The sequence below is a fragment of the Camarhynchus parvulus genome, chromosome 26 (genome assembly GCF_901933205.1).
Source record: "Camarhynchus parvulus chromosome 26, STF_HiC, whole genome shotgun sequence".
NCBI classification, from domain to species: Eukaryota; Metazoa; Chordata; class Aves; order Passeriformes; family Thraupidae; genus Camarhynchus; species Camarhynchus parvulus.
Window position 1 is genome coordinate 1281526 of NC_044596.1, and position 16564 is coordinate 1298089.

General features: G+C 54.5%; 1 protein-coding gene across 2 annotated transcripts in view; it reads right to left on the minus strand.

Annotated features, from left to right (window-relative positions):
* Positions 1–16564, minus strand: part of LGR6 (leucine rich repeat containing G protein-coupled receptor 6) — a 172400-nt gene that overhangs the window by 80512 nt on the left and 75324 nt on the right. For both annotated transcript variants that reach the window (XM_030965678.1, XM_030965677.1), the window contains exons 3-4: positions 15767–15838; positions 2878–2949 (exon numbers count right to left, since the gene is read on the minus strand). In XM_030965678.1, the coding sequence (XP_030821538.1) occupies positions 2878–2949; positions 15767–15838 (144 nt within the window). The remainder of the gene's footprint in view (positions 1–2877; positions 2950–15766; positions 15839–16564) is intronic.

Sequence of the window (16564 nt, forward strand, 5' to 3'; positions counted from 1 at the left end):
GGAGCTGAGGGAGCTCTGAGGGGGCAGGAACAGCCCAGACAGGTTTGTGCACAGGAGCAGGGCTGCTCAGGAAAGGCAGCAGGTCCCTGCTAAGTCACCTTGGACCCTGAACCAACCAGCTTGGACAGCTTGTTCTGGGAGCAAGGAGGGCACCGCTGGCTGCAGCAGCCTCTGGTCACTGTGGCTGCAGCTCTTGAAAGAGTCCTGCTGTGACAGGCATGAGGCATGTCCGAGCCAGACCTGCCCACATGCTCACCCTCTGATTTTATTCCAAGCCTAGTCTCCCTCAGGTTGTCTAAAGCAGCTTGTTTCTTCCAAAAATTTGCTTTTACTGTTCAGTTTCTGCGGGAAGAGCACTGGATCCCAGCTGGCCCTAGCTCCTGAGCCAACTTTGGAGACACCTGGGAGAATCCCCCTGGGTGAGGTGGCCTCGAGATGCACTAGGAGCAGGTACCTCAGTGCTAATTCACACAAGGGATCCTCTCACCCTGCCCCTTAAACAACTCCAGAGTGCTGCAAGTGTCTTCTTGGGGTGGTTTGCATTTCTTACTTGGGGTGGTTTGCATTTGCCCTGTGGTATTTTGGCAGGGGCTCAGGACATGGAGCATGTGGACCCAGCCCTAGCCCAGGTTGCCCCCCAGCATTGGGGACTGCCCCAGGACTGGTGGCCAGAGCTGCACTGGTGGCTGTGGCAGAACCTTCAGAAGCCAAGGCTGGCTCTGCTCTGGTGGCACTGGCTGTCACACACTGGCAGGGCATAGGAGAGACAGGCTGAGGGGTGTTCCTGGGGCAGTTCCTGGGGCAGTGACCTGCTGCTGGAACCCTGGATGCTGAGAATTTCAGACTTTCTGTGCTGACAGGCACTGACCCCCAGGAGAACACTGCATTGACCTGAGGCTGTGGAGAAGCTTCCAAAATGGAATGACAGAACTGGGATTGTGGGTGTGGAGTTTGAATAGAAGTGTGTGATATCACAGGGTAGGTAATATCATAGGGTATTGCCTCTGTAATATCATAGGGTACCATATAAAACCTAAAACTTAAGAGTTTAAGGGGTTGGAATATAGTAATATAGATAAAGCAAGATGGAGGTTTTAGGGCAGAGGCTGCTCCTTCTTCTTCACCTTCTCCATGGGTTTGGGTGGTTTTGTGTAACTGGATTAAAAAACCTGCATTGCAGGGCATGGGATGTTGGTTATTGGGTTAAAAGTAAAAATAATTTAGGTGTCATTTCTTAATTGGATAGTTTATTCTTTAAAGACCTTGTAGTGATAGATATGGGGCCATTTTTGTAGTTTGTTAGTGAAATACTGCAGAACTCACAACTTGTGAGACTAACATAAATAAGAAAAAAAAATATATCTGAGTCTGAACCCGAAATATCATCTCACTTTCAATCCTGACCCTGACAGAGGCAGAAAAGAAGCCAAGAACCAGCACACCTTCCATGCCATGCTTTCCTTGAAAGAGAAGTCACTTGGAAAACAACCTGATCTCAAAATCCCTGGAGTGGGGGTCTTGACTCTGGCACTGGTGGTGATGTCAACACAATTTCATAATAACCACAACCATGTGCCAATGGTGTTTCAACAACAAATGTTTCAAATCTCTTCTGGCAGAAAGAACATTCATATCCTGCACAGCCAACACCCCCATTGCAAATTAATATTTAAATTGATATTTACAGAAACTCCTACTGGGTACTGAGAGGGCCACACATGAAGAACTGTGCCCAGTTTTGGGGTGCCCAGTGTAAGGAGGATGAGGAGGAATGAGACAGGTCCAGTGGCTGAGCCAGGGTCCCAGGGCATTTCCCCATGCGCAGAGGTGGAAGGAGCAGGGAAGGGGCTGAGAGGAGAACTGCCAGGGACCTGCAACCAAAGATGATGGAGCCAAGCCCTTCAGGGTGGTTCCAGGTGATCAAACAAAGAGTAATGGCCACAAATTGCCTTCCAGGAGTTTTAGGTTGGACTCGAGAAATCAAGTTTCTTCCCCAGGAAGAACAGCCCCAGGCTGCCATGAGAGGGGAATCTCTGTGCTTGGAGAGACAAAGCTGCAGCTGCCCCCTGAGTATTTGGGATAGTCCTGCTCCAAGCAGGAGTCTGCCAGAAACTGCTCCCAGCTCCCATTTCTGTGATAAAAGGGCTGTGTAAGACTGGGGCTGGAGTTAAGGATTAAGGGATAAGGGCAGATTTTCAGTAGTTCAGCCCAACTCAGAACACTCTTACAAGCTGCAGCCGTGCTCCCTGCACCAAACACACCTTCCCTAAATCCACTGGCACTCCCAGGTCTGGTCTCAACTCTGCCCATACTCAGGAAACAGCAGAATTCCAAAGTGCTGTGATTTTTAGGGAACACAGGAGCCCAGACCTGCTGTGGGTACAGCAAAAGCACAATCACAGCCCCAGCTTCTTCCCAGGGCTGCATCATTAAAGCCTTTAAAGCAGTTCTGCCCTGCCACAGTTATCCTCCATTTGGGTAAAACAGCCCAACTTGCCCTTTGACAGCCCAGAGTGAGCTCTATGCTCGCTGGCAGGTCCTTTCCCCTCTGTGGTCCACAGTGCAGAGAACAGAGACTCTTTGGGTGGATATTTTCCAATGTTCCTTGAAATATGCATTGGCTCTGGTGGCCTTTTCATCACAATGCACACATGGGGAGCTGTAATTTCAACATCCTCTACCAAGACAGTGTTTCTTCCTTGAAAACTGTCCTCCCCTCCCTTCCACTCTAAGTGACAGTAATCTTTGAATAAATTGGAAAAGAAAAGGAAGAAGGAACAGAACATCCTTGACAAAGGAACTAATGACTCAAATGCTGGGAAGCCTGGGGTCCCCAAGGGACTGTGCAGCTCGCAGCATTGATTTTTAATGACTTACAGAGATTGGAGATTTGGAAGATCTCTCAGTGCCTCTGCAGGGATGCGGCTCAGCTGATTGTTCTGCAACATCCTATAATTAGAAAAAAGAAAACTTTGTTAAAAACCCAACGACAACAGCCTGACATGAAATGGAGGATGTTGCTGCTTGTTTCTCAAGTTGTTCTGGGCTCTTGCTGAAAAGCTGGAAAGCATCACATTGGCCAGCCAGGGCTCTTAAGCAAGCTTAAGGTGGCTGGCAGGTGAGCTGGCAGGTGAGCTGCAGCCCAGTGTGGCCCAGGAGGTGCAGCAGAAGGGCCAAGGGGTGAGTTTGGTGCTGCACAAAGGGGCCTCTGCCCTGCAGATGTGCCTCTGTTACCCCAGACTGACCCCAGTGCTCTGAGCCAGGCTGTCCCACATTTATCCTGGAGTCAGGCAGCCTTTGCCCATGTGTGTTCCCTCAGTGGTTCCCTCCAGAGGGGATGGAAACCAGCCCTGGGCAGCTTTCCTACCCCACTGTGGCACAGCAGGCACAGAGGGTGAGGAGCTGCTCACAGATGTTTGCTCAGGGACCTCACAGCTGGCAGCAGGAACTGGAACTGCTGGGGAAAAAACCAAACCAGAGGCTGCAGAGAGAGCAGGTGCCTGGGGCTGGTGGGCTGGACAGGCAGGAGCCAGCAGGAGCCTCAGGGGTGGAAGTGAGTGCAAGGCATGGAGGAGAGCAGTGGACATGGGGACACCTACACAGGTGATGGGAAAGGAGGAGACAAAGGGGACAGTGCACCCAGGGGTGGGTGTCTGAACAGCTCTAGGCATGGAGGCAGAGTGAGAAGCACACTCCAAGGGCTGTTTCAGACCTGGTCAGACACAATCCTCTCTCGCTGACCCACTGGAGCACCACACATCTGAGTTTACTGCTGTCATCATCTCAGCATCTTTGCAGAGGCTGGTTCTGACTCTGGACATGCCTCTTTCCTGAGCTTTGTTCCTCCCAGAGCTGGGACATCACTGACACCATGTTCCCCTGGGTGACAGACACATCCCAGCAAGGTAGCTGGGCCTGGGGAAGTGCCTAAAAAAGGAAAGTTTTACATTCTGAGGTTACTAAAAAACCTTCTTAGAGTGATTGGAGATGGCATGAAAAAGGAAATGGTGCTTAGGGTCCTTTCCTAATTTACTGCCAGTGTCATGGCCTCAGTGGTGAGGAGCAGCCCAAAGAACATGGACCCACAGTGACTGCAGCCTTTCTGCCAAGGATTCAGAGTCTGATGTGGAAGGAAAATTGGAAAGAGACATCCTTTAAAAAGGAAAGCTTTAGGGCACAAATCTCTTCGAGTCCTGGAAGAAAAATGGGGACTTACCAGTAAATTATTTGTATGAACACAGAAGAAAGAGCAAGGAAATGAGGAACTGTCAGTAGTAGCTCGTGAAAAATGAGTTGTGCCAAATTTTTTTTCTATACAGAGTAAAAGAGCATAAGAATGGAGAAGAAAGAATAGACACCAGCTACCATGACTTAAGCTTTTCTTTAGTAAAATGTTAAATTTTGACATTCAGTGCAGGGGAGAAGATGTGTTTGGTACAAAAGGGCAGCAGAGAGGCCACACTTAATAAATGGCTCCCTTCCAAATGACGAGCATGATTAAGGACAGACAGCATCTCACCTGGCATTCCTGCCAACAACTTGCACATATGAGGAGAGAGGTTGGTGGGGAAGAGCAGTTGGGAAATTCAGAATTCCACAGGGAAACTGAGGGAAAGGCTCCTGTCCTGGTTTGCCGACCAAATTGTATTCTATTTGCCATCTGGATGGCAGCTGTCCTCTGTTAATTGGGCAGTTTTCCCTATCTCTTCCACACCCAATCCTCCCTCTAGGGAGACATCTGCTGATAACAGCCATTGAATGTCCCTGCATGGCTGATAAGAACTACAGCATCCCACTGGGAGATGTGAGCCCAGAGGGAGGAGCCAAGCATTCCTACCCGGATAGAATCTGGAGATTCTGGAACACCAGCACGGCTTCTGCACTGGATTGCCCAGAGGAACAGCAGCTGCCTCTTCCCCTGGATCTCCAGAGGCAGAGACTGCACCTTTCTCCAGGATCCCTGCTCCAGCAGAACCACCCCTGACACTGCAGGAGGGCTGAGCCACAATTCCAATGGGACTGCTGCCAGCACCCTGACCCACAGGGTGTCAGGTTGGGTTCTGACTCTGTCCGTGTTATTTGAGTTTACTGCATTGTTTATTTTATCTTTTTATTTTCTTCTCTAGTAAAGAACTGTTATTCCTGCTCCCATATTTTTGTCTGAGAGCCCCTTAATTTAAAATTTATAGCAATTTGGAGGGAGGGGGTTTACAGTTTCCATTTCAAGGAGGCTCCTGCCTTCCTTAGCACACACCTGTGTTTCCAAACCAAGACAGCTCCATAGATGAACAGGGCTAAAAGGCTGCCCAAATACAGCTGGGTATTGGTTTACAGCTCTGCCTGGGCTAGTGGGAATCACAGGAGAGCCAGGGCAGGGCAGAAGTGCTCTTGGGAAAGAACAGAGACCCTGGGGGTGACTGCAGGGGCTGTGAGGAGCAGGACACCAGCTGTGATGCTTCTGCTCCTCCTGAGGCTGGGCAAGCTCTGGCCAGGCCACGCTGTCCCACCTGGGCCCTGGCCTGCAGGACAGGAGGCAGCAGCAGAGCAGCAGATGACAACAGGCAGAAGGATGGGGAAATGCCAAATCCTCACCTCTGGGGAGCCTAGAATAGAAACTGCAGGGCTGGTAGAAGAGTGGGATGGATGGGGCTCCCCCAGCCATGTCCTCCTCCTGCAGCTCCTGTGCTCAGCTGGGCCCTGGGCAGCACAGGGGGTCCCGGTGCTCACAAGGGCCCCTCCAAGCCTCTGGCACTCTGGCAATCCCAGCTGCCTGCCCCCTCAGCTCCTCTGCTGTGCCCCTCACAGCTCCCTGCCCCTCTCATCTCCCTCTGCCCCTGCCTGGGGATCTCCTCCCCTCCTGCTGGCCGTGCTCGGGGCAAGGGCAGGGGGCAGCGAGCACCAGGAGCTGCCTCTGCTGCACCCAGAGCCCCTTCCCACGGGGGGCACGCTGCCAGGCTGCTGGCACCCCTCTGGCACGGCTGGCACCCCACAGCACGTGTGGCTGCTGGCAATGGGCCCTGCAGCTCCATAACCATGGGCTGAGCTTCTCCTTCCGAGCTGTGCAAGGGCCCTGGGAGCCCCAGGGATGGATCCCGTGGGTTCTCTGCAGCCCCCTGGCATGGAAACCTCATCCAGGTGGGCAACAGGGACCAGCACAGCCTCTGGGGCTCCTGCTCCTGCAGAGGGATTTGTTTCTGCAGCCAAGGTGTGCTGGGGAGATGAACCCTGGGTCCTGCAGCCCAGTGAAGTGAAATAATAATTCTTGTCTCTTAAAAATCAAGAAGATGCAGAGCTGGACACAGAGAGATACAGAGTGGGCCTTCAGAAAGTGCTTTCAGGGTTTTGGTGGGACAAACATTGAATCTCAGTGGCTCTCTGAAATGTGAGCCTGGTGTTCAGTGTTGGTCATTGGAAGTATCTGAAGTCAGCACTAAAGCAAAGCCCATTGTCACGCTTCTGCTGGATCCTGCTGCCTGCCATTTATTACAAGTCCCTCCTCCAACCAGTAAAACAGACTGAGAGACTTTCCAGACCACCATCAGCATGGACTGTTTCCAACATGAAGCCATTTTTGTGCAGACAAACAATATTTAGGGAAGATGCTTCAGAGACCTCAAAAACCACTGGAGTGGTGGACAATGCTGTTTTTCACAGCAGCAGGGCAGCTAGAGAAGTTTTCAGATGCTGGGAGTGGGACAAGAACCAGTGCTTCTTCACATTGCACATAATGAATCCAATAACTCATCATCAGAGAATGACACAGAGAAACCAAAAACCAATTCCAAACAGAGTTTGATAATATTCTAGGGACAGGGCCACCCTGGCATTAAACAAGAAATCTTTCATTGGGCCTCAAGCTCAGGAAAACTCCAGCTTTTCTTACAGGGAGCTCAGGTTTTAGCAGGAGAAGACATGCTGTGTTTATCCCTGGATGTCCCAGGATGGCTTCTCTTACAGGACAGCCCCCATCAGGCCCTGCTCACTGCACTCACTCCTTACACATCACATTAAACCACCCTTGCTTATTACTTGTTGTTTATTTTTCATAAACAACATACAACATGATTTTGGGAAGAGCTCAAGCAATTGTACCAAAACCTGGTGGAAGATGCCAGGTGGATGATCCCACACACCTGCAGGATCACACCTGCTCTCTGTGGCACCTCCTTCCTGGGGTTAGAGCTGGTTCCTGGGGCTGCTCCATACCAGGGTGCCACAACAGGAGGATGGCAAAAGGGTTCAGAGGACAGCAGGGCATCTGAAAAGCTGGGACAGGGCTGCTGGGTCCCTCCCTGTCTAAGTTGGGGCATTTTGCCCTTTGGGATGCTGCTCTTGTATAAGAAGAGGGACGACAATGCTGCAGCTCATTGAGGAGAGCACCTGCAGCATCCAAGGATGGCCAACACATTCTGCTTCGAGGTCACTGCACATTAATGTCAGCAGCATTGAAAAGGGAACAACTCTGCAAACCAGTCATCTGTCATCCCCTGACTCGTGGTCCTAAAAGCCTGGGGCAGAGTCTGTCCCCTCCCCACACTCCTGCTCCCCCCAGGGTAGGAAGCTGCTCTCCAGGGTGTGGGCAGGGATGGTGGTGCAGGGCCTGTGTGGACCCAGGGTGCAGGATCTCTGCTGCAGGGTGCCTGCCTGAGGCACAGACAGTCTGTGAAGCTGGACCTCAGTCCACAAAATCACAGCAACCCTGAGATCCCAGATCACACTGGCCTCAGCCTTTGTCTGTCAGCATCTGTCTGTTCCTGCCTCTCCCTCAGCTCCTGCCTTCCAACAAAATCCCTGGATTTCATTGGCTTTCCTACAGCAAGGTGCTGCTTCACAGCAGCCTGGAGACAGCCTTAGAGCTCAAAGCCTTCTGGATTTGTTTCTGCAACCAAGGTGTGCTGGGGAGATAAACCCCTGGGTCCAGCAGCCCAGTGAAGTGGAATAATAAGCATGGAGCAATCCTGGTCTAGTTGATGTGATTTCTCAGTTGCTGAGTCTAATTTTCTTAGAATTTATTCAGGGTGGTGAGGCCCTGGCACAGGTTGCCCAGAGCAGCTGTGGCTGCCCCATCCCTGAAGTGTCCAAGGCCAGGTTTGGGGCTTGGAGCAACCTGCGATAGTGAAGGTGTCCCTGCCCTGGCAGGGGTGGAATGGGATGGTCATTAAGTTTGCTTCTAATCCAAACTATTTTGTGATTCTATGACCTTGCTGGTTGATCAGCCAACTTCTGGGCAGGCTGAGGACACTAATGAACATGACAAAGACTGCTCAGACCAGCAATGACTCAAGCTCAGGAGTGGATGGAGAACTGTCACCTTGCTTGGCCCTGCTGAGGTGGTACCAGGACTTGCAGACACCAGCAGACACGGACACTCCACCTGCTGCCCACAGCAGTGTGGCTGGAACTGGAATAAATCCCAGCTCCTCAGAGGTGGGGTTTCATTTTCAGAAGTAGGAGGATTGTTTGTTGGCAGGGACCACGCCTGAACGACCAGAAAAATGTTGGGATCGGGTCCCATCACAGCAGGATCCTTGCACAAGAGAGCCTCAGCAGACACACAGCCCTCAGAGGTGCAGGCCTGTGCATGATAAAATGTCCCCATCCTGGGAGGCTGAAGTGACTCAGCCAGCACAGTCAAAGGGCTGTTATTGCTGGAGGCAACTGTGCCTGGAGCCCATGCATGGGGATTAAAGACATTCCAACCTCTGCACGTTCCTTTTCCCTCCCAAAGGGAGCGTCTCTAGGATGGGCCACACCATTCCCTTTATCTCAAAGCCATTTCTGCACTGCACAGCTCAGGGCTGGCCAAGAGCTAGGGGCTGTCTAGGGATTGCTGAAGCGTCCCAAGCCACCTCCAAACCTGCCATCCTGGGGCAATTTGACTTTTCTGGTGATGTTGTTTGATGTGTGCTCACACACCAGGTGAGTCAGCACCTGTCCTGGGCCTCAGGAGGTCCTGAGGCCACTGCTCAGGAGGAAAAGAGGAGGGGATGGTGAGGGGGGCACTGGGTAAGGCCCATCCAGGGCGTGTGGCGTGTGCTGAACAAGGCCACTCCTGTCCAGCCTACCTATTGATGGAGATAACCATGGGCAGGACTGGGGCAGGGTGTGCTGGGAGGGGATGGTCAGGCAATGCTGAGTGCACACCCCAGGCTGTGCTGGGCTGTGCTGGGCGGTGCTGGGGCAGTGATCACACACCCCAGGCTGTGCCGGGCAGGGCAGGGCAGGGCAGGGCAAGGCAGGGCAGTGCAGTGCTCACATCCTGGGCAGTGCAGGACAGTGCTGGGCAGTTCTGGGCTGTGCTGGGCAGTGCAGGGCAGTGCTCACACCCTGGGCAGTGTGGGGCAGTGCTGGGCAGTGCAGTGCTCACCCCCCAGGCTGTGCAGGCAGGTTGGGCAGTGCTTACCCCCTGGGCAGGGCAGTGCTCACACCCCAGACTGTGCAGGCAGGCTGTGCAGTGCTCACCCCCCAGGCAGTGCAGTGCTCATACCCCAGGCTCTGCAGTGCTCACACCCCAGGCAGTGCAGGGCTCATACCCCAGGCTCTGCAGTGCTCACACCCCAGGCAGTGCAGTGCTCATACCCCAGGCTCTGCAGTGCTCACACCCCAGGCAGTGCAGGGCTCATACCCCAGGCTCTGCAGTGCTCACACCCCAGGCAGTGCAGGGCTCACACCCCGGGCAGGGCAGTGCTCACACCCCAGGCAGTGCAGGGCTCATACCCCGGGCAGGGCAGTGCTCATACCCCAGGCTCTGCAGTGCTCACCCCCCAGGCTGTGCAGTGCTCACACCCCAGGCTCTGCAGTGCTCACACCCCAGGCAGTGCAGGGCTCATACCCCAGGCTCTGCAGTGCTCACACCCCGGGCAGGGCAGTGCTCACACCCCAGGCTGTGCAGTGCTCACACCCCGGGCAGGGCAGTGCTCACACCCCGGGCAGGGCAGTGCTCACACCCCAGGCTGTGCAGTGCTCACACCCCAGGCTCTGCAGTGCTCACACCCCGGGCAGGGCAGTGCTCACACCCCGGGCAGGGCAGTGCTCACACCCCAGGCTGTGCAGTGCTCACACCCCAGGCTCTGCAGTGCTCACACCCCGGGCAGGGCAGTGCTCACACCCCGGGCAGGGCAGTGCTCACACCCCAGGCTGTGCAGTGCTCACACCCCAGGCTCTGCAGTGCTCACACCCCGGGCAGGGCAGTGCTCACACCCCAGGCTGTGCAGTGCTCACACCCCAGGCTCTGCAGTGCTCACACCCCAGGCAGTGCAGGGCTCATACCCCGGGCAGTGCAGTGCTCACACCCCGGGCAGTGCAGGCAGGCTGGGCAGGGCTCACACCCCAGGCTCTGCAGTGCTCACACCCCAGGCTGTGCAGGCAGGCTGGGCAGCACAGGGTCTGCACACTCCCCCAGGCTGGCTGGGGCTTGCTGAGGAACAGAGTGCCAGGGTGGGCCTGCTGTGGGTGCAGGGTCTGCAGCCAAGAGGATGCACCCAGGCATTTTGCCCTCCACGTTTTGGGGTGAGGTTGTGGTTGCACTTGGAGTCTTTCCCCGTGGAGTTTGGTGTGGGATTCCTTCTTGGCTAGTGAGCCCTGCTGTTGCTGCAGCATGGTCAGCCAGGAGTCAGAGCAGGGGCACTCCTGGCTGTGCAGGGCAGCGTTTGGGGAGGGACACCTGAGCAACGGTGGCATGTCTAGGAAGCTGTGGCAGCACAAGTCAGCCCATGGCCAGCTGGGATGGGACCTTCCTGGCTGATGGAGCTCCAGCCAGGACACTTGGAGGTGAGAAGCACCCAGGCAGCTCATGAGGAGGTCTAGAAGGATGGAGAAGTTCCCAGTTTTCCAGATACTCTCATTAAGCAGCATATTCTGCCACCCTGGAAAGCTCCAAGGCTGGGAGAGCATGGACCCAGAAGCTGATCTTGAAAGGGAAGGAGCTTGCAGAGGGGTCAAAACAGCCTGTGGAGTGGCTTCCAATGATCCTGGCAATGCAGCTTGCACTGAGGAGCATCAGCCCTGTGGAGAGAGGTGTTCTGCAGCCCCCAGGAGAGCTGCACCCCCAAAGTGTCTGCACAGGGCTGGACCTGCCAGTGCAGAAAACCCCTGAGCAGCTGCTGCTGCTGCTGAGCACCCACCCTGTCAGCCTGCCCTGTCTGAGGGGGCTGAGGAGGCCCCTTGCCCTTGGCTGGCTCCAGGCTCCATGCATGAAGATCCCAGCCCATCCCAGCAGATGTGGGGCACGGTGTTTGGTTGTAGTGGGGCAGCTTGGCTCTTCCCCTGCTCCTTTCCAGGTCTCCACACACCTGCTTCCCTGGGTGTACCCCTGCATGGTTTCTGCACAGGCCTATCTCCATGGCCACTTTCCAGGTGGTTTTTGTGCACTGAAGCAGCCAGAGGAGGCAGAGCCAAGAATCTGCTCCAGGTTCCAGAACCTCTGGGATTCACTCCGAGGGCAGGGAGAGACCATCTGCACAGGCAGGTTGGTGGAGGAATTCCCAGGGTGTTTCCCATCCTTTTTTAAACATAAACTGATTCTCTGGGAAGACTGGGAAAGCACCAGGCCCCTTGACAGCCCAAGAAGCATGTGAGAGTTTACTTGTGGACCTGCACATGATTGCAATTAGCCCTAGGGCTCTAGGGCTAAAATTAAACTAGGAAAATTGTTTCCATCCCCAGATACCAGCCTGCCTCCTCAGGGGACCCCCCTGCCACCAGAGGGAAGATCTGTGACCCTGCTGTGAGTCAGCTCCTGAATTGCCCAGGTTTAGCTGGTCATGGCTGGGGCAGCCATTCCCAACTTGTCAAACCCCAGCCAGCCTGGGACACAGCACCCATGTGTACAAACACAACATCCTCAATATCCCTGCTGCCATCTACTCCAAAACCTGCTATTCCTTGTGTTCACTCGTATTCCCTGACTCCTTGCAGCAGCAGCTGCAGTGAGAGCCCATGGCAGCACCACATTCCACTGCAGACAGGCCAGGAGAACCATCAGAGTCTTTGGAAAGTGAAATGCTCCCAGTGATGTGGGGTCTGGTAGTGCCCCTGCTTTGATGGAGCAGGAACTTTGTGAAATAAGAGGTTCATGGGTGGACCAGTCACTGTGAGCATCCACCCTCCTCCCTTGTCCTTGAAGGTCTGTGTCCATCCTCAGTCCCCTCTCCTCCAGGTTAAGTGACCTCAGCTGATTCATTGTTCATCACCAGACCCCCAGTCCTTGTCACATTGCTTTAGTGCTGACTTCAGATACTTCCAATGACCAACACTGAACACCAGGCTCACATTTCAGAGAGCCACTGAGATTCAATGTTTGTCCCACCAAAACCCTGAAAGCACTTTCTGAAGGCCCACTCTGTATCTCTCTGTGTCCAGCTCTGCATCTTCTTGATTTTTAAGAGACAAGAATTATTATTTCACTTCACTGGGCTGCAGGACCCAGGGTTCATCTCCCCAGCACACCTTGGCTGCAGAAACAAATCCCTCTGCAGGAGCAGGAGCCCCAGAGGCTGTGCTGGTCCCTGTTGCCCACCTGGATGAGGTTTCCATGCCAGGGGGCTGCAGAGAACCCACGGGATCCATCCCTGGGGCTCCCAGGGCCCTTGCACAGCTCGGAAGGAGAAGCTCAGCCCATGGTTATGGAGCTGCAGGGCCCATTGCCAGCAGCCACACGTGCTGTGGGGTGCCAGCCGTGCCAGAGGGGTGCCAGCAGCCTGGCAGCGTGCCCCCCGTGGGAAGGGGCTCTGGGTGCAGCAGAGGCAGCTCCTGGTGCTCGCTGCCCCCTGCCCTTGCCCCGAGCACGGCCAGCAGGAGGGGAGGAGATCCCCAGGCAGGGGCAGAGGGAGATGAGAGGGGCAGGGAGCTGTGAGGGGCACAGCAGAGGAGCTGAGGGGGCAGGCAGCTGGGATTGCCAGAGTGCCAGAGGCTTGGAGGGGCCCTTGTGAGCACCGGGACCCCCTGTGCTGCCCAGGGCCCAGCTGAGCACAGGAGCTGCAGGAGGAGGACATGGCTGGGGGAGCCCCATCATGTCCCTCACTGCTGCCCTTACTCTTACAGTGACAGAGGAGCAGGTCAATGACTGCTTCTCCTGGAGGGGGCAGGGACCTGCCACTGCATTCCCCCAAAGACCTCACTCCAGTGGAGCCCACAGAAACTCTGCAGAAAACAATCAGAGCATGTCCTGTAGTGAGAGCCCATGGCAGCACCACATTCCACTGCAGACAGGCCAGGAGAACCATCAGAGTCTTTGGAAAGTGAAATGCTCCCAGTGATGTGGGGTCTGGTAGTGCCCCTGCTTTGATGGAGCGGGAAGTTTGTGAAATAAGAGGTTCATGGGTGGACCAGTCACTGTGAGCACCCACCCTCCTCCCCTGCTGGCTGGGCTGGTGCTCTGCACACCCCTGGGAAAGGTTTGGGGTCAGGGAAGAGCCAGAGAACAGCAGGACCATGGAGACTGGACAAAGCCTCTGAGATCACTGAGTGCATCATGAACCCAGCACTGTCTGCTCCACCATCACACCAAGCCCTGAGCAGGCACATGGTTTAGCTTCAGGCAGGGCTGCAGCCAGAGGGACAGGACAGCCCAGATGCCACCCTGTGCCCAGCCTGGCTGAGAGCAAGGCAGCTCATCCTGAGCATGAGGACACCAACCACGGGTCTCACAGCACAGCCTGGAGCTTGCCATGCAACATTTCCAGCTGGAAATGCCTTGATCCTCACTCCTCAAGCTTCTCAATGGAACATTTCCAGATGAAATGCCCTGATCCTCACTCCTCAAGCTTCTCAATGGAACATTTCCAGATGAAATGCCCTGATCCTCACTCCTCAAGCTTCCATGCAACCATTTCCAGGTGAAATGCCCTGATCCCTCACATCCCAAGCTTTCCCATGCAACATTTCCAGCTGGAAATGCCCTGATCCTCACTCCTCAAACTTCTCCATGCAACATTTCCAGATGAAATGCCCTGATCCCTCATTCCTCAAGCTTCTCAATGCAACATTTCCAGATGAAATGCCCTGATCCTCACTCCTCAAACTTTCCCAGTGCAATATTTCCAGATGAAATGCCCTGATCCTTCACACCTCAAACTTCCCAATGCAACATTTCCAGATGAAATGCTCTGATCTTTTACACCTCAAGCTTCTCCATGCAACATTTCCAGATGAAATGCCCTGATCCCTCACTCCTGTGCTGGCTCTGGGTCACTTTTGAGCCTGTCCCTGCTGCCTGTGGCCCTGTCCTGGGGCAGGAGGGCAGAGCTCACCCTCCCCTGCCCACAGAGCTGTGGGCTCTGAAGGGAGGCACTGCTCCAGGAAAGCTGCATTTGCCCTCACCCAGGCCTGACACAAAGAGAATTGATCAAAAGCACCTTGAAAAGCTCCCGTCCCCAGAGCAGAAGGCTCCTCTTGTTGAAATTGGGTGGGAGAGCTGCGGTTTTTCCTCAGTTCCTTTGATTTGTTGCCTAATGCAGGGGATGGATAAATCTCTAAGCCCTGAGATTTAGGGCAGGATTCATACTTTACATCTTCAGAAGACGTAGTAAACAGCCTCATACTCTCTAATCCTGGGAGCAGGTTTGTACCTGCTCTCTCTGCATAAACTGGACCAGCTACAACAATTTCACATTGTGGCTGAGTTCAAAACATCCCCTTGGGGATGAAATGTTTATTGCAGAAGATTTTTAAGATGGTTCCTCAGGGAGAAAAGGACTCCCACCTCAACATCCTGCACAGACCCTGGGGGCTGTCACAGGGACACAAGAACAGAGTGACTCCATGAGCAGTGGGACTCCTTAGGAAGGTGTGAGTGTAGGTGCCACAGCAGAGCCAGCTCAGCTGAGTGGGGATTCCAAAGTTTCCAGAGGAGATTTGTCTCTCAGAGCTTCCCCACTGGGCAGCAGGGGTGGGTGCTGCCTGCAGTGACATTTATTGAGCAGGGTTAGCCTGCAGTGAATTACTGAGCAGGGTTAGCCTGCAGTGACATTTCTTGAGCAGGGTTAGCAGATCCCTGATGGCTGCAGAGCTCCAGGGTCCAGCTGCCTCCACTGGCCCTGGGGGCAGGCTGGGGTCCCTCAGGTCACACTGCCCAAGGATCCCACCCACCTTTCCAGAGCCCTGCAGAGCCCTCCTGGGCTGTGAAGGGGTTTGTGGTGAGGGCAGCTGAGCTGGACAGAGCACAGGCCCCTTTCCCAGGTATCTGGACCTTGGAGTTGCTCCAACCCAGCCCTGACACAGCAGCAGAGCAGAAGGAGCCAATTTGGAGTCTGGACTCCACATCTGGGGGACACCACTTGAGGGGGGTTTGGTGAGTTTTATGCAAAATGTGAACCTCTGCAGATTCTCCCAGGGCACATTGTGGGCACACCGTGCCCTGGGGGGGCTGCTCACTCAGTGGGGTGGGACACAGCTCCCCATTGAGAGGGACACAGCTCCCCATTGTGGCGGCACACAGCTCCCCATTGTGGGGGCACACAGCTCCCCATTGGGTGGGGGACACAGCTCCCCATTGTGGGGGACACAGCTCCTCATTGGGTGGGGGACACAGCTCCCCATTGTGGGGGCACACAGCTCCCCATGGGGTGGGACACAGCTCCCCATGGGGTGGGACATAGCTCCCCAGTGCCCAGGGGCACATTTGCCAGGGTGGGTTTAACAGCTGACCCGACACCTTGAAGCTTTGCATTCCCTCAGGATGGCTGCAGGTCCCTGCTCATGGCCAGTGCCAGGGGCTGGGGAGAGGCAGGGACAGGGATTGCCCTGCAGAGATGAACAAGTTACTTACAGGATCTTCAGGCTGTAGAGGCCAGAGAAAGCTTCCCCTGGGATCCTGGAGATCTGGTTTCCAGAGAGGCGCCTGCAGTGGAAAGAAGAGGCAGCCATGTGTCAGCATCCCTGTGATGACAGTCCCTGTCTGCAGAGGCTTCACCACCCCTCCATCCTGCACTGTCCCCTCCAGGGAGGCTGCAGCACCTGCAAGCTGAGCCACAACCCTGAGCTGGGCATCTTCCCCTGGTGCAGCCTGAGGAACAGCAAAGGAAATCCCAGCTCCTGCCAGACCTGAATCCAGCATTTTCAGCATCCAGAGACAGCTCATGGCTCAAAGCCATTTCCTGGATAGACACAGGTCCCCAGCACAGAAATTACAGCACAGGCTGTAAAAAAACCAGCCCACGGACCCTGCTCCGTGCCAGGCCTTGGCAGAGAGACTGGAGCAGGGCAGAGCTGTTTCTGCTCATGGCAGGACTATCCCTAAATCCTGCCTGGTGAATGAGGGCCAAAGGAGGGGAGAGGAAGCTGAAGCAAAGAGCAGCATCACAATGGAAAATGGGACATATCTGGGACATAGAGCAAAGAGCAGGGGAGAACATTCAGAACTTACTGAAAGAATTTATTGAAGGAAACCTGTGGGATTTACCATTGTACAGCATCACCTGATCTTAGAACTCAAAATTTAACAAGGCCCATAGCAGGCTGGGGAATTAAAAGGTATTTGCATTTTTCAGTGGCGTTAAAAACTGCATCACTGTTACCATCAGGACTCTGGTGAGGACATGTGGTTGAACCAGGACTGAAGTCCAGG